The 22,607-nt window shown below is 34.2% G+C and overlaps 1 protein-coding gene across 4 annotated transcripts in view; it reads left to right on the forward strand.

The window, feature by feature from the left end:
• The window catches only part of DIAPH3 (diaphanous related formin 3), a 249,940-nt gene that overhangs the window by 142,903 nt on the left and 84,430 nt on the right, over window positions 1–22,607 (forward strand). For all 4 annotated transcript variants that reach the window (XM_072850118.1, XM_072850117.1, XM_072850119.1 and 1 more), the window contains 2 exons: window positions 90–219; window positions 13,385–13,509. In XM_072850118.1, coding sequence (XP_072706219.1) covers window positions 90–219; window positions 13,385–13,509 — 255 coding nt within the window. The remainder of the gene's footprint in view (window positions 1–89; window positions 220–13,384; window positions 13,510–22,607) is intronic.

Below are 22,607 nucleotides of genomic sequence, written 5' to 3' on the forward strand. Positions count from 1 at the left end.
GGCTTCACAATTAGTAATATATATTAATTATCAAAATAGTCAGAAGTAATCTTATTCTCATGTTTTAACATTTCTTTTTTTCTCTCTAGCTGAAGGATACGAAGTCGACAGATCAAAAAACAACATTGCTTCATTTTCTTGTAGAAGTGTGTGAAGAAAGCTATCAGGATGTCCTGCATTTTGTTGAGGATTTTCAGCATTTAGATAAAGCTAGTAAAGGTTTGTATAAATAAAAGTTTGATTCTGATTGCATTACGGAGCCTTTTATGTAAGATGACGTTTATTTTTTACTAACATTATTTAAAAAATAGACACTAATAGTCTATATCATAGGTCAGTAATTTGAGCTGCTGCAGGTCATCTTGAAGGTATTTATTGTTTGGTCCTCTAATACTTAGTACAGAATTTCCCATTACATTTCTTCTAATGTATCTTCTAGAATCATTGTCCAAGATAGATTTCTTTTAAAAGGTCTTTTCTATTAACAGATCTTAAACTATTTCCAACTTTCAATCTTTTATATGGTAAGTGTAGTAGAATCACTCAGTGTCTTTTAATTCAGAAATGCAGGAAGGCTGTCATACCATCAGTTAATTTTTTTTTTTTTTCCTAAACTTGAATCAGAACAGTTTTGTCTTCCCTTTGTGTATGTTTTCATGCAACAGTAGCATTGGAAGTCTGGAAAAATAAATTCCTCTTTTTAATGGTTCATCATGCAGCATAGAATATGGTAAATCTCAATATAAGCAGCAGCAGATTTTTTGCAGTTAATTTCTTAATAAAGAGTGCATTCTCCATATTTTATCACAGTTTCAGTATTTTAAACTGACGCAAGCATGGAGTTAGAAATTGATGCCACCTTAGCACTGTCATACTTTTGCAGGAAAAGAAGATTGGATGGACTCAGTTAATCATTTTTTAGTTTATGTCAGTTTGGAGAATATCACTGTTTATCTGTATTGCTTTGTACAGTGTCACTCTTACGCCTCACTCTCTCCCTGCCACAAACTACAGCTTTGCAAAACCTGCTCCTGATAGAGAACTTGAGATAGTGGTCACTCACATAGAGTTTGCTTTCTGTTATCATGGTTCTTAAAGTTTCCAATTTTAGTTGGTGCATTATAACCACTTAGAAGTTCAAATATTCTTAAATAGCTGTCAAATGCTTCAAGCCCTTCATCTAACTGTTTGTACTGGTAATAGAAGGAGTTTCTGCTGTATATAAATTCAGTATTTTATGCATTATTTTCATAGAACCCAGTGTTAACTGGCCATTGTTGGTTTTTTTGTTTTGCATTGGTTTGTTTTGTTTTTTTCATTACTAGCATGTTATTGGCTCTGTTGTGGCTGAATTTTGTGTATCATCCAGAGAAACTAAAATGTTCCTTATTAGAAGCTCTTATTTCAATGTAGACAGTCATCTTATATGAAGCTGCTGATTATCTTCTGGAAGGCTTCTGAGATATAAAACACTGATCATTCAAAGAGTAGCCAGTAAAAAGATCAGTTAGTCCAGGTTTTCTGTTCTTTTTTAGGTATCTGCTATTGACTAGACGAATCTTTGATCTCACTCAGTATGGTGTAGGATGGAAATCAATGATCATGTTTTCAAGTTTATATACTGAATTTACTTCAGTGTATTATGACATGTATTTTGCATTTGAGTTTTAGTGTATGAAAAAGACAAAGGCTTAGGATGTCTTTAACAGATTAGTATATCAGTGTGTTTGTTTATACTTGTTTCCCTACCTGCAAAATTCCATTTTGTTTTGAAAGACTCCTGCACTGGAATTTTGGAAAATCCAGCAGATCCCAAAGACTGCAGCTCATGGAATTTTTTTTAAACCTTTTAGTACTTTTGCAGAAGTATATTTTTATGAAGTAAGTTGATTTAATATGCACTAACTTTTGCACAGTAAATTTTTAATGAGGTGGCTATTTTTCCTTGAGCTTACCAAAAGATCAGTTTAAAAAAAATCTGTGAATCTATGGTTGTGATCAGCCATATCCAGCATAATGGACTGACCTGGTCTGATGTAACTTATTGATATGCTGATGAAGACTAAGAAGTTGACCAAGAATGATTTCCATTGAGGCTTCTACAGTGAGCTGGGAAACACAGCAGATATTACAGGGCATCATGACTGCTAGGAAGAGTGATAGAGAGGGGAAGTCATCAAAAATCTTTTATGATAATCTAGTCAGATATGGTTACTCCAGAAGAAATACTGGTTGTGTTAGAACAGAATTTGGGTATTGAGGGCTTACAGCATCTCCTCCATTCCAAGAAACTGTACTTAGTGCTTAACAAGAATAATCTGTCCTGGGTTGTATTTATTGGAGGTAGTTCAGACTTCCAGTAAATTTGGAAAATCACTGGATCCAAAGGTTACACTGGATCTAAGGGTTACAGGCTGCTAATAGTACAGAAGGAAGGAAGTCAGCCTGGGTTTTTCCTGTCATCCGATAGGAAGGTTCTGTTTACATACATGCTGCTTCGGTCAAAGTTGTTGAGTGTGGAGATACATCATTCTTTTCTGGTTTTGTATAATACTAATATAACGTTCCATTTTTCTGTGAACCACATTGGTTGTATTTTGTTCTAGTATTTGTTTCTAAATCCTTTTCTCTACCTTTTGTCCTAGCAAAGGTTAGGGCCTTGTAGAGGTGGTGGAATGCCGTTCCTTTCATGGTTTCACTGAACTTTGTGCTCTGAAGTAATTTTGAAAAGTAATTCCCAAGAATAAATCAATGAAGCTTGATAAGAATATTCTTTTCTCCCATACCTTTGTTGTAAGCTATTTTTTTTTTTAATTGGGCTGTTTTTATTTCCTGTCTGCATATTAATTTCTGCAAATATAATAACTTCACATCTTATGTGTGGCATAAAGGTATTATTTGCAAGTGCTCTTTAGACTACAAATCAAAATTAATGTAGCAGAAAGATGTGTAAATGCCATTTGAACAATATTAACAGAAAACTTTAAGTTGAACACACTGTATAAAAATGGAACTATACTATGCATTTATCAGTTTTGGTTTGATCACCATCAAGTGATTGTTGAATTTTCTATAAGTTTCTTAAAACAAGTTACTTAAAAGACGCTTCTTAGAATAATTCCTTGACATGACTATCCTTGTATCAGCCAGCCCATTTGTAGCATACCTTATATCTTTTTTTATTTTGTACTTGCTCATTCTTAAAACTTCTCTCTCAAGTTATTTCTGATTCAAAACGGAGAATGTTAGAACATTACAATGTTTAGCAACTCATTTTCTTTTTATCCTTTTTAGAAGAAACATTCTTGCTCTGTTCATTTCATTAAATATTGTCCAGTAATTGTTGTACAATAAGCTGTTAACATAGCTTGCAAGACTTTAAGAGCAGTGACAAGGTCTGTTAGTTGTGAAGCTAACATGTATTTTATGGTATTTTATAAATGATAAAACATTTGCAATATGTAAATTAATTATTGCATTAGAAAAAAAATAATTTAAAATATAACTTTGACAGGCAAGCAGCAAGGGACATGTGACCTATGCAATTGTAGTTTACCTCAGGGTATTTAGTTTGGTTTTTTCTATTATGTGCTAAAGTTTTAGTTTCTACTTTTGTAATACTAGAAGTAGGCTTAATTCACTGTTACAGTACATGAATTAAAGATACCTTTTTGCTTTGAAGTATAACAAATCCTGGTTTTCAAGTACTCTTAGATCAGCAGGAGGAACTTTCATTGCAGCTAATGAGCTTACTGACATGACAGTTCCTGAGGATTCATATAATTAAAGCTGTTTCTTCTTTTAAGCCTAATGACTTTCCTGCTTTTCTATTAGTATTCCAGACAAGAAATATTTTGCTAATTTAGTACACTTTACTGATTTCTTATTTTATGGTATTTTAAAGATTTATATTGCATTTATCCAGGCTGCTGTTTTATTTGATGGACTCTAATTTACACAGACCTTACAGGTAACAGTGTATAGAGTCTTCCTTTCATATTGTAATAACAATATAAAGCTGTAGGTTTTCCTTCCTCTAAAAGTCATTAACTCATTGTCTCTTTACTAGTAACTTATCCATTTTCTCATTTCTAAAACTTTATTCAGCTTTTTTCATAGATAATTAACTTTATTTTTTTTAAATCTAGGAACCAAATTATAAATGCCTAGTTTAATGTATATTCATTAAAAAACAGAACACCCCCACCTACAACATTTAAAAACATTAGGATAGCATGAGAGAACAATACCAATATATATACTATAAGTAACCTATATGTCAAAAGGAAAGGGTTTTTTTCCTATTACAGATTTTCTAAAAGTCTATGGCAAATTTCTCAGTACTATTAAACAACATACTTTCTGCTATGCATTTTTTTGGCTTTTGTTTTGTCTTAGGTCACAAATTCACAGGGTGTGTTTTCAGGTAGTCAAGTTTGTTGTGTTTGCTTGAGTGGGGGTTTTTGTGCTTTCAGAAAACATTACAAACTTCATGAGTTACTCCATACTGTATCATATTCAGTACTAAAATCAATAGATGGTTCCACTATCTTGCAGATTACGCAAGTTTCTAAGTTATTGTAGGAGACTCATAGTGTGGAATGGTAGCTCATTCAGAGATTTACTTTGAAAAATGTTTGTAACTAACATGGTAAAAATTATCTTAATTGTGTCTTTTTTTTGAGAATTCTTTTTTTTTAAATGCAAAGTTAATTTTCTTTTTTTTATGTTATGTATGGGATGTTTCTCTGCCTTAAATGATAGTTTTCAGGAAAGATGGCTATGAAGAATAACCAGGAGACTTGCTACCAACCAGAGGTCCATTTTTAGAAGTCCATTTTTTTATTCAGTATCTGTTACCTGAATTTTCTTTTTTGGTGGCTCTTCAGAAAGAGAGTGAAAATAGTTATTTAGAGTACTGAAAAAGGAACAGTATACTTGTTCATTCTCACATGTTAATTTGATTAATTCAGCTATGAGGTAGGTAACTTCACTTATGATATACAATTCATCTGTGTTTTTGTTAGGTTTTTTTATATGTAGGTTTATGAAATACAATTGAAAATATCTATTCAGAGATTTCCATGAGTGGTAGAGAACAATGTGACAAATGGCTTATATTGCAACTTTCTGTTACACACAGGGCTGTAACTCAAAATCTAGCGGTAGTAGTCACAAAATTTCAGGAATCAACCTTACAGTGAAAACACAGGGTTTACCCTCTAAGTGAAAATCACTCTATTACTACACCTATAAGAACTTCTAGTTTCTCAGTCTGTGATGCTGTTGGTTGCATATTGAGACAGGACCCAAGGGAGGTATCAGACATCTTATGCCTTAGTTTATATGGAAAGAAGCCAATGTATGCTTTACTAGAGCTATTGAATACTCTTGTAAGTTAGTCGAGAGGCAACTAAACAAACTAAGCATTCGTTATATCAAGTGAAAAAAAATCTTAAAAGAAATGTGGACTTAATTTCAGGAATTTTATCATATTAAAGAATTTGATTTTACGACCCATGGAAAATTGCTATAAAAGTTGGACAAAATGAGAATTAGTGAAATAAGCGTACGAACAAGAATGTAATACTTAATTTTGTAAAGGAACTTGCTTGTTTGGGGAGAAGTTGTACCTATTGTGATTTCTAAAGATTTACTGTTACTAGGAGTAGAAATGTCCTAGTGAAATGAGGTGATGAGAAAAATCACGAGCTGTTGTTAGAGGAGGGTTAGAATATCACAATCAGGAAAAGGACTAAAGTGTGGGTGTGAGGGTAATAAAGAAGAGAAAAATATTTCACTTAATTACATTACCACAAGTAGAAATTAGTTTAGAAATTAGATCAACGTGCCTAACTATCAAAAGAGTAAGATGGCAGAATTGCCTTCCTGGGATGTATTTTCCTTGGTTGAAAAAAACAACTATGTTTTAAGATGAACTTAGATTGATTATAACAATGATTATATAAATGTGGTGCTCAAAATAGTAAATACTAAATTTTATGGCTCAAGAGATAAACAGTAATGGGAATTAGTTTTGGTTTGATTTGGCTTTCAAACAAGACTGCTATTAACTGTAAAGTAATGGCCTTAAAATAAATACTGAAGTGTAACAAAGTAATGACAGACAAAGAATTCCATATGGAAAAAGGGTTTTGAGATACCATTGTTTAAAAAGAATAAAAAATTTTTAAAAGACATATTTTTTTCTTGCTTTTTGTTGTCAAGACTGAGAAAACATGTTATGTTTTTAGCAATTAATTTTACAATATTATAGAGCACCAAGCAATAGAGAAAGTTATAAAGTAAATATTTGTCCATGAATGCAGTACTTAGTTTAGAAGACTATTTTAAGCTCTAAAATGTGTGAAAGAGATTCTTATACAAGACTGAAAAAGCATGTTATTTTGTGGCTACTGTTTTTTGAAATTATTTGAAGAGAACTTGTTTTTTAATCTTGAAAATCTTAGGCTAAAATATATATGTCTATTTACCAGAAATGTACCATTTAAGACATAAAAAGGTGCTACTCCAGCTTTTAAGATACCATACCAGGGGCATTAAATATTTGAAAGGGGAAATTTATGGGAATTTCATGGTGATGTGGTTTAAGTACACCTTTAAATATTTCTACGATTTTGTGTTTATTGATGTTTTTTGCACCCTGTCTATAGCTGTAATGGATCAACACCTCTTGCTTTATTGGGCCACAAGTCCTACATCAGCACGCTACAGACTTGCCATATTCCTTTCTGAACCATTTTATAATGAATTGAGCCTGGTTGAAAATAAGTAATTGAACACACCTTCTTGTAATTTGGTGGTTTTGTTGTTGTGGGATTTTTTTGTGTGTTTTTGTTTGTTTGTTTTGTTTTTTTTTGTCTGAGTGCATTTCACAATATAAAAGTTTTGATTTTAAAAGCTGATGGAAAATGCAATACTGTTATTTCTTTTAATTATTATTTTAAAGTTTAATATAAAATTATTTTATTATAAAAATTTAAATACTTTAATAATTATTTCTTTTAATGTTTGTGGCCTTAAGTTGTGCACGGTACTGTTATCTGGTGAGTAATTTTAAGATAGAATTATGCAATGAACTACTAAAATCTAGAGTGAAATATTCTATTTCCTTTAGGGCATAAAAATATATGCATCTCTTACAAGCATGAATTAGCAAATCAAATATTAAGCAAGATTTTGAGTATTTGCACATTTTTACCAAAACAGCACTTCAATTTCTAATTTGATATTGAAGTATGTCAGTAGTCCATTAAAGTAGCTTGCTTTCTCTAACATCTTCCAGTGATCCAACAGTTAAATATCATGGCCAATCCCTGGTGCAGTCCTTGAGATGGCAGTTATTTAAACATGTAGACAGTTTGGTCTGTAGGCAGATCAGGATTCAGATAAAGCTGTTCAATACTTTTAATTTCATATTTATTCAACTGGGTATAAGTATTTGGATGTTACTGAGAGATTTCATTGCTGTATAGTGTTTTAAGTGATAGTGAGATTAAGACAAATAGAATATTCTTGATACTTTATAGGGGAATAATGTAGATATCTGCTAAAAGACAAAGAAAAAATATCAAATGGGTTATGCAGAAATCAGTCGCAAGAGGAACCTTAAAATGGTGGAAAGGGCAATGGAATAGAAAAGCTGAATACATTGTGCAGATGTATAGACCCTTGAAGGTAAGAACGCTCAATTTTAATGAGCACGGAAGTGTTGCAAGTGCATATATATGTATGTGTGGGCTTGTGTATCTTGCTACCCATATACCTGTCTCAGGGAGTTAGAGATTGCAGTGATGGGATTGTTTAGAAGACTGATAAATCTGGCTGGTTTTAAACTTTGATTTTAAACTTTACTAGACTGATATTCATTAACATTTAATGATAATGGTTCAGTCTTAATTATTATTAATCACTATCACTGCGTATTCAAAGCAGGTGGTTATTAACAATCATATTGTAAATTAGCTGTGAATATCCAGTACGCTGCAGTGTACTGGAGTGTACGCATCAGTGAGGGCAGCCGCAAGTGATGCGAGGGTCTTCTTTCTCTTCCCTCCTCCAAATTTGATCTTTTATGAGATGATTCTGTCTCTTGGCAGCTCTTAGTCTACCATTGCACCGTATCACTGTGTAGTGTGCAACACTGGGGGATATTACTTCCCTGTGCTGTGGCAGGTGCCATATACTGTTGCTTGGCCATTTTTTTCCCCTTGCCTTAGAAGCTGCTTCTTCCTTTCAGTAGCAATCCAGTGATGAATAACTGACCATCAGTGAATTGTTTGTCATTCAGGGCTTTCTGTTTTCATCTTTTGCCCATATTTTCAAGTTCTGAGCTTAAACTGTACATCGTAAAAAGAGACATGTGGTGTCAGGCTGCATTTCACCCAGGAGGTTCTCAAAAGAAGTATATAACATGTCTGGCAGGCCAGGGCTCATGTGTAGGTAGTATAGGGCACAGTTAGTATAAGGTCTGAGACCTATTCCTACTGATGATAGTACTATTATTACTAGGGAACTGGGTACAAAAATGCTTATGCATTGTTTACCAATTACACTACATTAGTGTGCTCATATTTGAATTCAAAATAGGAGAAAATTAATTAAATACTGCTTAGAGAGCTGCTTCTTTCATGTGTGCAACTGTAGTCTGCTTTGGCTATAGATGGGAAAGTCCGAGGGCTCAAGAGGCAAGGGCATTGTAAGAGGTTTGGGGAAAAAAGTATTTCAACAAGTGTATTGTATATGCCTGTTACACACACACACACACTAAAAAAAAGGCAAGAAAGTCAGAAAATGGCTGTAGAAGACAAGAGAAAATGTCATCTTGGGAGAAATAAAGCATAAATATTGTATTTTCAGTCTTCTGTGACACTGAGTGAGTATATCCAACTGGATCTTATTCCACTGTTAATAGATATTTCAGGCTTTTGCTGGTGTTTACAGAAACCTTCTAATATTTTGCCTCTGGCATATTTCTTTGTTAGTGCTCTAAACCATCTGACAATACAGAGGGTTTTTTGGTTGGATTTTTTGGGGTTTTTTAGGCTATATTTTGTCATTTAACTTTACTTTTAAGTGCTGCATCAATAATACATTGGCAATTTTAGAGAATTATTCAGTAAACTCTGTCCATCAGTGCAGTATGAAGTTCAAATGGCAAAAGCAATAGTATGTTTTCAGAATTTTTTTTTTAATATATAATATGGTATAGTTTTCTGCATCAGGCTAGAGATCAGCTTGTCACTGTCACTCTCTCCCCGCAGAACATAGGGGCCAGAATAGCACAAGGGAAGTGAAAAATCTGTAGGCAAGAGGAAGATTATCTTGATATTGAGATTGCAACCATCCAAGAAAATTGTCATACAGGTTGGGCAGCACGCAGGATTTCTGAAATATCAGTTGAAATATCTGTGCAAAAAGTACCAGAAAGTTTACAGCAATATAAATGAGAGAGCACACAAGAAGTATTGCTTTGCTTTGGAGAATTATTTCTAGGATTTAAGATAAAACAGGTGTAGTCTCAAAACTAGATGAAATATTGCTTTAATTTTAAGCAGGAATAATGATCTGAGGATGGTGAAGAGGGGAGCAAAATGTGTCCATATAAATTTGTTGAAAGAAAAAATCAGAGTACCGTATTCTCATACTGTAAATACCAGTTTCTATTTCTGTTTTCTGAGATAAGTGAGATATGGAACTAAAAGTTTAGTAAGTACATTTTTTACCAAGTTTTGCTGTGGCTATAGTAATGTTGTGTGACTACAGAATATTAAGAAACTGAGGAGAAAAGAATGATTTGGGCAATTACACATCTCTTTATCTGACCTTAATGATATCAAAGTTTATAGAGGAAAGAATAAACAAACATGGAGGTTAATGAGAGTAGCATAAAATGAATGTATTGGTAGTAGACTAATTTGGTTTACGGTTGGACTTGATCTTAAAGGTCTTTTCCAACCTATACGATTCTGTGATTCTGTAATTGCTAGCTTTGATTATATGATTTTTTTTTAATTTTTTTTTTTTTTTGACACAGGAAATCTATGTTGACTTCAGGAAAGCATTTGATATTATGTAAAATGGGAGAATATTAATTAGAATAAAAAGTGGAAGAAACATAAGTACTGTCCAAAAGGACTATGGCAAAAAAATAAAATTGTGCTATTGAACCAATGAGTGTATCTGACAAAGAGTTAGACAGCTTTGCCAGCTGAGAGGAGGATTGGGTTGTCATCACTGAATGATCCTGAGGAAGCAGAGTAAAATAAATGAAATTCGATAGTATGAACTACAAGATCATAGATCTTGATACTGTAATAAGAGCTTTGGTCAAGAAAAAAGGATATTTTATCATAAGGTAATCAGATAACGTATTTCCAGTAGGTCCGTAGAAATAGTAATGCAAACATTAAAAGGGCTGATGAGTCATCACCTGAAATACTATGCAGAAAGGTGTTAAAACAGAAGCAGGTGAAGAGGCTTCTGGAATAATCATGTTATTAGAGAACCTGAATCAAGAGAGGAAACTTTAAGAACAAAGTGCTTTTAACCCTGAAAGGCAGAAGGTGAGGAAGTCTAATTATTACCTATAAAAATATCAGAAGCCTTTTTGAAAAAGTTGTATGAGAGTTCAGAGCGTATAAGTGAGAGAGTTTTCAGGCACACATGCATTGTATTCAATGAACAACTTAGTTTTGTGGCCTCACTAACATTCAAAACTCCAGTCTTTGACTTTGTTTCCAAACTATCATATGAGTTGCTTCCATCAATCTGGCTTGGGTTTACATCTGAATCCTCGCAGAATTAGGGGTCAAAGTTAGGGATTTTTTTTTTTCACTTCTGCCATTCTTCTGTGTCCCTTCAGATTTTATACCATGTCTTCTAGAGAGGCACGAGGGAAGGTTGGCAGGTGTTTCACGTAATCTTTTTGTTGAAGAGCTACTTATATTTACAGATTTGATTTTTTTCATCTGTTTTCACTAAATTGGAAGTTGCAAAGACAATAGTACAAAACTAATATCAGCGTTTTGTGAGCTAGCCTCTGCTTGAGATTGTCACCAGAAGTATAGTCTTAAAGGAAAATATATCTAATAGTTGTGCACTGCTGAAATCAAAGGAATGCTGAATTTTTATATTCAGGAACAACTTAAGATCATGACAGAGGAAAAAAAAACCTTCAGAACAAGATAGAGATGTAAAGATTCTTGATCAAATCTGTAACTGTTCAAGGTCAAAAGAACTGAGGTAATAGAAATAAAAAATTGGCTTTGCTGGAAGGAAGAATTCAAAAATCTCCTGTATACAACCTGTTAATCAGCTCTAGGCTCTGAGGTTTTGTTTGGTGGTTTGTTGTTTTTTTTTTAATCTGGGTAAACAAATGTGGCTATGACTCAGCTGCTACCTGCAATTGATGTAGAGGGTTTTTTGGTGGGTTGGGGTTTTGGTTTTTTGTTTTGTTTTGTTTTAAAGCCTGTGTACTTGCTGATTCTCATAATTCTGACATTTTGTAAGTATGTCACTTTAATTTCATGCTCTGAACTCTTTTTATGCAAGACAAACTATATTGTGAAGAGTCCTATCGATAGTTATATTAAGCACAGGGTATTCTGTGTTTCTTTCTTAGCAGCTTTCTAAATAAATCAGTGTCTTAAAATTGTGTGTGTGCCTACCTTCAAAGGCTTCTTATGACAGCAGAAGTATGACTTTATATTAAAATCAGGTTTGCTTCTGGAACCTGTGAAGATTGAAACACATCTGTAGTCAACTTTGTCAGCTTCTAATTTTATCTCTGCTTCCCAAACAAGGCAGTTTTTTAACTACCGAAGCCAACTGACCTACCTGGTGATGATTTGGGCTTACCAATTGCTGAGTGAAAATCTGCCAAGTCTAACATACAATTAGAAAACAGTGTTTTTAAGTAAACAGAGGTTTTTAGAAATTGTGATTATAAACCAAATGATGAGTTATAAATTATAATATGAACATTAATTTATATTATCTTATTCTTTTCTAAAAAGTTGATTGTCTCCAAATTGTTTGGCTTGCCTTTTTTTAGGTTACATTAGCATTTTAAGGGGTTACCATTGATCATTTTATAGTTGTGTTAACCTTTCTGCTATGAATGAGATTGTAGTTGCTCTGCAACATTTTACTCGAGTCATCTGGGGACTCTGTCAGGCTTTTATGAGAGAAAGATGTGTTCGGTGTGTGTATCTTATATTTTCCTTCACATAACTGTACTCTGTGGATGAAATAATGGATCCACTACAGATCCTAGTAACATCATAGGGCCACAAACTTTCTCCAGGGATTTTTCAGATGAAGTTTAAGGTAGCTTTGCCTTTATAGGTACAGCATATTATGAATTAAATAAATAATGAAAAAAAAGAAAGAAGTCAGGTCTTTAGACTATAATATCAGAGTATGTTCTTATCTATATATACTGTTCCTATGGAACATATTTACATGTTAAGTTTGCTTCATAAACAATCAGGAAATAAGTTTTAACTGATTTCAATAATTTAAATCCAAGATAGAATACATGCTAACAGGAGTTATCCTCAGGTTACTCTTATGGTCTTGGTATTTTAATCAACTATTTACAGATCAAGTGTTCAACTTTCATGCATTGCTTCAAATGGATGAAGGTTGTAGTTCTCTTTTTCTGACAAAGAAAATTTGCACTTATTCTACATCCTTCTATAAATCCCTGATGTTTCATCTCTAAATCTTTTCTTTTTCCTAAGTCCCTGTTTTGCTCTGCTGCACCCTCTCAAGTGCTTGCACTTCCCTCCAGCTTGTCAAGCACTTTCACTCTGACAAATTCTGTTGTGTTTTTTACCAGGCATTGTGCTTTCAAACTAGGGAATTGAGTCTTAGGTTCCATGTATAGGTGTTTAATAGCCTCATTTTCTCTATGTTTTGAGGGTCTTATGTTTTTCATGATCTTCCATACAAATGTTCATATTTTCTGTTTTAACAGAATGAGATTGAAGAAAGCTTTGTGGTTCTTGGAGTAGCTTCAAAACTTGTCCTTTGGTTAATCAGAAGAGACAGACTGGCATATGTGTATCTCAGGTTATTTAAAACAAACTGTTAATTGCAGTGCAAAACCTTAGGCATAATAATAACAAAATGCAGTGTTCAAACAGCATACATCTAATCGGAATAAGGCAACTGCATAAGTGAGGGGAACTGAACATTTTAGAGTGACCCCCTCATCTTGTATTGTAATTTGTTCAATGTGCTTTTATTTCAGAATTAAAAACGTAGTATGCTGATTTTGGTAAGGTTTTAACTCATGTATTTTACAAACAATGTTTCTTGTTTAAGGTGTTAACAGAATGAATGTTCTGTATTTTAGTCTCAGCAGAAAACCTGGAGAAGAGCCTGAAGCATATGGAGAGGCAACTCCAACAGCTTGAGAAGGATTTGCAGACTTTTCCAGTTCCTGAAGATAAGCACGATAAGTTTGTAGCAAAAATGTCAATATCCTTTGGAGTATTCTTTTTTTTTAAAAAAAAGAGAAGTGATTTAACTGCATTACCTTAAACTTTAAATTTTTTTGCATAAATTCTGTCTAGTCTGTAGCATTTATTTTCAAAAAATAACTCTTTTTTCCCCCTCAAAAACTAAATACATGAACAGTCCAATTAAAGGATTGATCTGTAGTGGATAGAATGAGGAGAAAAATGCTTACTGTCAGGTTTTACACTGTGTATAAGTTTCTTAACTTAGTGAAAAGTAGTTATAATAGGAATGTTAAGCACTTCAGTGTGAAATGATTTTTTACATGAGAATATCTTAGAAAAAGATGTCTGTTACCCTGTGTTTATTTGTTTTCTAGTGTATGCATTACCACTGTGAATGTTTTTGTACATGCAACCACAGAACCAAAAACTTCTCTTATTTCAGAAATTAGATTCATAGCATGTGAAAACTGGTTTCTGGTCTTATTTTTGCCAAAATTCCTTTTCTCACTATTTATTCCAAATCCTGCAGCCAACTTCACTGCCTGTCTCTCTCATAAGAAAGCGTTGTGACATGAAGATACTTCATTAAAGCAGAAAAAAAACTTTCTTCCACTTATACCTCCCTACCAGATGATGGTCATATATGCTTGGCACTGAGACTAATCTGGAAGCAGAAATATCAGCAGATAGAGAGACAGGTTGACATTTCCTCTGCAGGTATGGTTAGGTTATTACCTAGCTGGAAGACTACTTGGTTATGCACAAAGGCAGGGGGACTCAGGAGACAGTCCTCTTGATTTAATCTCATACTATTAAATAAAAGATGGCAAGGGACCCTGAGGCCAAGTGGATATGCTGGTTCTTGCTGCATTTGGGCCAGTTACCTCTTCAGTAGACTAGCTGCAACCAAAGTCTTTACAACTTAGCTTTAGGCCTTCTCTGGACTCTGTGGCTTATCTGTAACCTTTCAGTGTTGCTACTAATTTTTTTGTAAGGTCGGATATTGTTGGTGAGGTTGTTCTTTTTGTTGTTGTTTTTGCTGGCTGCTTTTTCCAGCTCAATGTGTTTTTGAGAGATATGTTGCAGCCCACCAGCATGGTGTCTCTATAGTACGAAACATAAGCTTTGTCCCTGAAGGAGCCAATAGCATAACAGGAGAACTAGGAGAGGGGTCCTGAAGACAAGAGATAAACTATTGCTAGGAAGTTAGAGGAAAATATATCCATGATAGCTTTCTCAGAAATATTGCTAGGACTATGCAAAGTCTGTTCTTGGTTAAGACAATGATGTGTAGTCTAGGAAGTTAGGAATGGGAAGCACTTATTAAGAAATCTAACCTATGAAAAAAGGACAGCCTCTTCTTAATCCATTAGAATAGAATAGAGTATTTCAGTTGGAAGGGACCTACAATGATCATCTAATCCAAAATAGTCATGAGGCTGGCACTTAAAATACCCTATAACCTTTTGCATTTTTAAGCTGAGGACTAGGGTTTGAAGTAACAGATAATTTAGTATACAGCTTTCTTTGGAGATGTGGTTATAAAACTTCCATACCTATAAAACAGTTATAAAAGAAATTAGCAAAATTCAGTCGAGAATGAGTGAAGAATACCCTGAAAAAATTAGCTTCACTTAAGAAGGAGAGCATGGGAAAAGTAAGTTGAGGAATAAATATGTACTTTTATGCTAATATCAAACATTTAAAATACAAAAATTATTATGTAGGATGCCTCATTTCCCTTTATGTTACTGACATATTAGGCATTTCTGAAACTTGATGGCAGGAAGTAAGTGGAATACTGTGATAAAAGGTTATAGATTGTATTTAAGACAGAATAAGTAACAGTTGTAGAGAAACAGTGAAACAGTGAAACAGTGTGAATAGTTAAAATATAATAAGTCAGATAGGGTAAATAGGCGCACTTTGTCAATAAATACCATAACTTTTCTAGGGGTTGAAATTCCATCCCCATATCTGAAGAGTGTTAGAGCAGTTTACTGATTACTTAAAAAGGGTGGTGATCATCTCAGGAAATGCAAAGGAGGATCTATATGTCATCTTTTTCAGGCACCTCAAAAGCTGTAATCCTGCCAGAGAAGGCAAACCATAGCCATAAAGCTAAATTTGTTCTTTGCATCAGTTTTCTCTAGGGAGAGCTTTGGTTGACTTCACTGTGCAATATTTTGAATGGAAGGATGATCTCAAATGGAGTCAGTAGAAGTTTTTTTAAAGGAAAATATAAAATAAATAGCAATAAATCCCCAGGAATAACCAGTGGTCACAAAAGACTTTAAAAGATTTTAAAACTAACTCAAATATAAACCTATTGGACTACAGATTCTTACGTGAACTAAGTTAGCCCAAGACACCAGAGGAATCAAAGCTGAAAAGAAGCACCTGAGTTTTTTAGAAGGGCTACAAAGAGGATCTGCAAGTCTGGCTTCTCTACCAAGAAAACTGATGACGACTAATGTCGTGGTTTAACCCCAGCTGGCAACTAAGCCCCACACAGCCACTCACTCACTCTCCCCACAGTGGGATGGGAGAGAGAATCAGAAGAGTAAAAGTAAGAAAACTCGAGGATTGAGATAAAAGACAGTTTAATAGGTAAAGAAAAAGCCATGCACACAAGCAAAGCAAAACAAGGAATTCATTCACTACTTCCCATGGCAGGCAGGTGTTCAGCCATCTCCAGGAAAGCAGGGCTCCATCACGCATAATGGTTACTTGGGAAGACAAATGCCCTTAATGTCCCCCCCCCTTCTTCTTCTTACTCCAGCTTTATATACTGAGCATGATGTCATATGGTGTGGAATATCCCTTTGGTCAGTTGGGGTCAGCTGTCCCAGCTTTGTCCAGTTCCAACTTCTTGTGCATCTGGCAGAGCATGGGAAGCTGAAAAGTCCTTGATTTAGTGTAAGGACTACTTAGCAACAGCTAAAACATCAGTGTGTTATCAACACTGTTTTCAGCACAGATCCAAAACATAGCCCCATACTAGCTATTATAAAGAAAATTAACTCTATCCCAGCCAAAACCAGCATAACTAAATAAAAACAGATGTGTATATATAAAAGATATACTATGATGGGGGAGAGTCAGCGTAGATTTTGTGATGAGAAACCATTCCTTGCAGATTTATTACAGCATGCAGATAAAGGTAGGACAGTTGCTAGTGCATAACTGAATTTCCATGCACTTTTCAACAAGGTATATTAACAAAGACTTCCAAGGAAAGAAATTTCTTAGGTCAAAAGTGGAATGATTATTTTTTTCTGGATTAATATCTAATAAAACCCTGAAAGGACCAAAACCCCTCATGTCAAAAGGGAGATACTGGCAGATGCTGACAAAAGAGCAAGTGAACTTCAACAGTTATAGAGTAATAGATATGGAGGAAAAACATTATATTAAAACAATTGAGAAAAATTGTAGTTAAGAGCAAGCAGAAAACAAATAAGTTGCTATAAAAATCAGTAGTACTCATATCTTGAGTGCTTCCATCACCCCATTTCAAAAAGTGTTCTGTATAGCTACAGATGTGGCAGAGAATGGTGACAATGATCAGCAGTATGCAATAGTTTCTGCATCAGGGATGTTTTAATAAATTAGGACTCTGAAGGTGGAAAATCAAAAAAGTTAGGAAAATATAGTAAAAATACTTGTCATTTTGTATGCCATACAGGAGGAAAGTTAGGAACATATTCATTGTGTCTTATAAATAACTAGGGTTCATCTCATGTAAAATACTGTCCAGCAGGTTAAAACATATTAACGGAAATGTTTTCTTGCACAACAAACAATTAAACTGTAGCATTTACTTTTAGGATGTTGTAGAGGCTGAAAATGTAAATGAATTTCATATAAGGCTCAGATAGTTAGCTAAAGATAGTATGTCTGGAGCTATTAAACACAGTATTCCAGAGGTAGCTTTAGCTCAGAAAAATCACTAGCGTGCAGACTGTTAGAATCTAAATACTTCATCAGTTGAATTATCATGCTATACTTACCAAGTTTCCTTCTTGTTTTCCCTAATCATTGAGTATTGACTGCTGTCAGAAACAGGTGAGATAGATGAATATTTAGTCTTACTCAGAATAAATCAGTGCAGGTAATACCAGCCATACTAAATATTTCATTGTATTAGACTATTGAAATACAATATTTTGAACAGTAAATATTATGAACAGAAATAGTTTGTCCTCACCTACTTCCTCTCCCAGCAGACAGGCAGTACTTTCAAAACAGTAAAGTTGCATATGGTTTCCAGTAATGTCTGTGAACACACTAATTACTAACTAATAACTAACTAAAGAACATCACTTTTAGAAAAACAGGAACTTCAATAAATTACAAAGCAAAAAAGGTTTGATGTAAAGGTTAGATAATCCTGCACAGCATGATGAAGCCTGGACCTGTCTTTACTTTTATTCCTATGACAAGGAAAGCTGAATGATGCTGATGTCTTGGAAGGCATGCAGCTCATAAAAAGAAACCAGCAGGAAATCTGAAAAAGGAAGGATGGTGCTTTGTTGGAAATAATTTTTCATCCTGAGTACAATTAGGCTCCATGGACAAGCAGGCTATTACATCCTGTCGCTAAATATCACAACCCAAAGGCCCCTAATGAACTGATTAGCATTCTTGTTTCTTTAGGAAGTCAGATATGTGCACAGTTGGTGCACTCTTTTATTGACAAAGTCTATAATTATGAATATTTCTGCCATATATTAGATTGTGCTAGTATGTCAGTCATTTTATGTATACAAGCTAAAAAGAAATTATAGTTATTATTGCAGTTCTGTTTGCTTTAATTAGGAAAGTCAAAGAATATTGAATTGATATTGATCTATAGTCTTAAATCCATTGAGTGAAATGTTCAACAAAAAGCAAAATGAACAAAATACACTTGTATGTTCAAAATAAAAATTTAGTGAGTTTATGGAGAGTATTTAAATTGCATATTAAAAACTTAATTAATTTAGTCAACATGGTCTTTATCGGTCCAGCTTGCATCTCATGACTTTCTAAGTAACAGCTGAGAAATTCTTGACAAGTTTCAGCCTACCACTGGACATAGCGTTGGTGGCGATTTTCAGAGAAGCTTATGGAACTAATACTTGAGAGACAACGAGTTTGTTGCTGCCTTTCAGCTAGGAGAGACAGCTTGTTGCTGTCTCTAAACTGTCGGCTACTTAATCGGCCTCATAGTTTGAACTTCCCTCTGTGCAGCATAAACAAACTGAAGTCTGTAAGATGTCCTAGCGTCCTAAGGACTTTGGAAGATTACAGGACCTGAGCTCATTTGGTGAAAAAAGATTGTATGTTGCTCTTTGGGATAGGGTCAAGATGTTGACTATGTGGACAGGTAATGAGATATGGCTTTGGCAAATAATGTAAATTTAACTAAAGTATATAATTCCTTTAGACAGATTTTTAATATCTGGTCTGGACTTCAGGTGTGTGTTACAGCTAGCACTGGTTTTGCTGATACTGTATGGGATATACGCACTGGATGCAGCAGCTCTGTGTGATACAAATACATGTAGGTTTGTTTTAGTATTGTAACATAGAGATAAGTAGGAGTGAGTGAGTCAAGGAAAAGGTATTATTTGACAAATACTCTTCAGAAGGTACTAATTTAAAAATCTAAACATTTCTGTGTGTTTCTTGAACTATTATATTCAGATATGGAATTTTACTGTTGAACCTGCTATATGGATATAAAAGGAAGTCTCTATGACACACATTTTTCAGACAATTGCAACTATTTTCCCAAGAACTTGATGTGGGAAATCCTCAACAGAGTCCTACAACATTCATACCCTTTGGCCTTAGAAGAAAATAATTTGTTGAAATTCTGGTTTGAAGTGACCTCAAAATCTTTTTGCACTAGTCTTCAAAAAGTTTGCCATGTTTTTACAGAGACTGTTGCTGGCTAGTGTAGTGACAGTCTCAGTTCCATTTTGAAGATTCTGCTAAAATATATGCAGCATCTGTGCACCTGTTAATCTTTTGTTCTTATGCAGAATCGGATTCCTTTTTTGGATTGTCTACACTTAATACGCAGGTTAGTTTGTGAAAAAATCGCAAGCAGTGAATATGGGGTCTTTTAAGGAAATGTTTGGTATGGATTAACGTCATTCATTATCTGCTCTAGGGTAACAGCTGCTTTTACCTGCCTTGATACCCTGCACGATATTCGTATTTTATATAGCACAATATATTAAAATCAGTATAAACTTCAGGCAAGCAATTCACTCTGAAAAGATCTTCCATGAATATGCAACACCAAACATACAGCAGTTAGAAATTTTGCCACAGATATTACTTGTCTCAGCCCTGCATTGCTTTCCTGTTGCATTAATGAGCAGAATGATGATCGGTTGTCCCATGAGTGCAAAAAGGCAGTCCGTGAAGTGAAGCCACTCCAGAAAAAGTTAACAAATACCTAACTTCTTGATTTCCTTTTTCTCCCACCTGTGTTGCAGCTCTGCTGTACTTCTGTCTTCATTCATCCAAGTCAATGAATTGTGTAGCTGATAATGCATATATATCAACCTGTTCATAATAATTACAGTTGGGATTGATGTACTCAGTCATATTCCCTGTTGCCTCCAGTTCAGCTAGTGCTGGCTAACAAAAGCCATGTTTAAGGAAAAAAGGAATGGGACTTATTAAAAATACCTAAATTGAAGCACAGCCTCAGTAGAATGCCAAGAGGTTAAGGTATCCCATAATGCACCAGACGGAAAATAAAAATCTTCAGGATTCATCGTGTCTGGCATCGAAATACTGGATAGTAAAACATCTTTCCAGAGTGCTGTATTTTGAGTTTAAAATTGTGCATCACGTATTCAAGGGGAGTCAGTTTTAACAGTATAAGCTAAGCAGCCTGTATGGGCTCTATTAACATAGCTGTAACTTTAGCTATGTCTTGCAGAATATCACAGAAATTTCATCTCTCTCACCTCCCCACCCCCTCAAATTTCCTTTTCAGGATATACTCTGGCATGTCATTCATTTACAAGATGAAGTATACATTTTATTGATAATTTTAACTTTTTTTCCTCAGCTTTTTTCCTTCCTAGAAAACTGAAGAAAGTTACTGAAATGTTTGATGTATGACATTTATACATAGTGACAACAAAACGAATGTATTTAATTTTCCTTTACCCTTTCACTCTGTGGAAAAAAGCAGCCTCATAATTCCAAAAAATAGTGTCATTTCCCCTAAGTTCTGTTAATGATCTAAGAATCACGAATAATAAGTATCCTAAATTGTAGGATCAAAAATGAACAGGATGAAGAAATGCTTGTTTCTAGTTTCACTCAGCATTAATTTTACTGTTTTCCTTTATTACAGTTGTTTGTTGTTTTGCTTTGGTTGGGTTTTTTTTAACTGCTGACATTTCTTTTGATGGTCCTAACTTGTGTTTTGTCATGTCTTGTTTCTCATAATTCTTTTTTTTATTTAATATTTGGGCAGCTGTTACATACTAACCTCTCATCAACTTTCCTCACTGTCCCACCAATAGCTTTTTAACATCCTTAATAATTTTAAAGAAACTCAACTCTGAAGGGTGCATTCCTGTAAGCTTTGTGCATCTTGGGATGTAAGTAGAGGAGAGACATTCAAATTGATACGGAAGAAAAAGCGGGCCAGCAACATCAATTCTCTTTGAGCTGTTGCTAGCCAACACAGGCAGTCTGAAGCTGCTCACAAGCTGCATCTTGTGAAGTCAATAGAAACATGAAAAGAAGCTCATACTGGCTAAGGAGCCTTGTCAGAGGAAGAGAAAGTCTGAAATCAAGTGGTTGGGGGGTGATGGGAGATGTATCATTTAAAATCATCGAAATGGAGGCTTTGTTAGTCCTTTTCTACTAGACTTTCGTAGTGGAGACTGTACTGCCCTTACAGACCCAGCTAATAGCCATCATAGTGACTAATCTGAATGTTGTGAAAGTGCATTATTTCTTCCTTCCTGCTTGTGTCCGAGAACATTATTGTATGACTTTCTGGCACGGATTCTAAATCACAAAAAGAAAACCATTAACTGCTTACTTGGTGTTTTAAAAGCAACTTTAATAAACCAGAAGGGCATTTAATAGTGCAATTCAAACAGGAAAACTAAAAGAAGAGTGCATTGCAAAAACCCCAAAGGGCGAAAGCACTCACCCAGCAGTAAGTTGTTACTGTGTATTTAAAACAGCGTGGTGGACAAAAATTCTATTTGTCTACATTTTAATGCACTTGATTAAAAATCCTGTGTTTCATAAAATAAAGTGACCATAGTGTATGTATCTGTAGTATGAAGTATACAAATACAGTAAATTCTCTTTTGCAATAGTTGGGGTGGGCAATTGGGAGTAAAGGTAAAATTATCATTTCTTATCTTTTGTAGTCTTTCCTGCAGCAGGAAAATAATGGAACATAAATGTTTGTTTAGCTACCATTCCATTAAAGCAAACACTTTATGAAGTTGTCCTACATAAGGAAATGACTGCACACAATATTTCTTCTTTGAGCTTCTTTGACAAACTATATTATCAAAATTCTTGAATAAACATAGTTTTTTAATTTCATTTATGTTATGCAGTATTTTGGTGCTGTTTATAAATTGTCTGTCTCTTGTAGTAGTTCTGTGGTTTTCACCTCTAATTAAGTTGTATTGACATTGCAAATAGCCTTAGAAAAAGCATAAATACCCGATGCAGCCACCAGGAATAGAAATGAATTCATTGCTGTTGCTACAACAGCATTTAAAAAAAAGCAGTTATGAAGTTTTTGATCTTTCATGGTTTTTACTTTTAATACTGTTGTTTATTAATATTTCTATTTTTACTCTAATTTTAGTAGGAACTATACTATTTCTTGATATATTGAAGTATTTAGGTTAGTTATTGGTATCTGTACCTAAATTCCATATAAATTGTAAATTATATAACTAAGCCCTTAGCTTCAATAAGGAGACAGTGATACTAAATAAACTACATAGGTGCCTGAAGTTCGATTAGTCCCATACATTTCATTTCATACAAAATTATATGCTAATGGAATAATCTTTTAAGTTTAAAGTGGCTGAGAAAATTTGATGAAAGCACCCTGAT

Source organism: Ciconia boyciana, chromosome 1 (genome assembly GCF_034638445.1).
Source record: "Ciconia boyciana chromosome 1, ASM3463844v1, whole genome shotgun sequence".
NCBI classification, from domain to species: Eukaryota; Metazoa; Chordata; class Aves; order Ciconiiformes; family Ciconiidae; genus Ciconia; species Ciconia boyciana.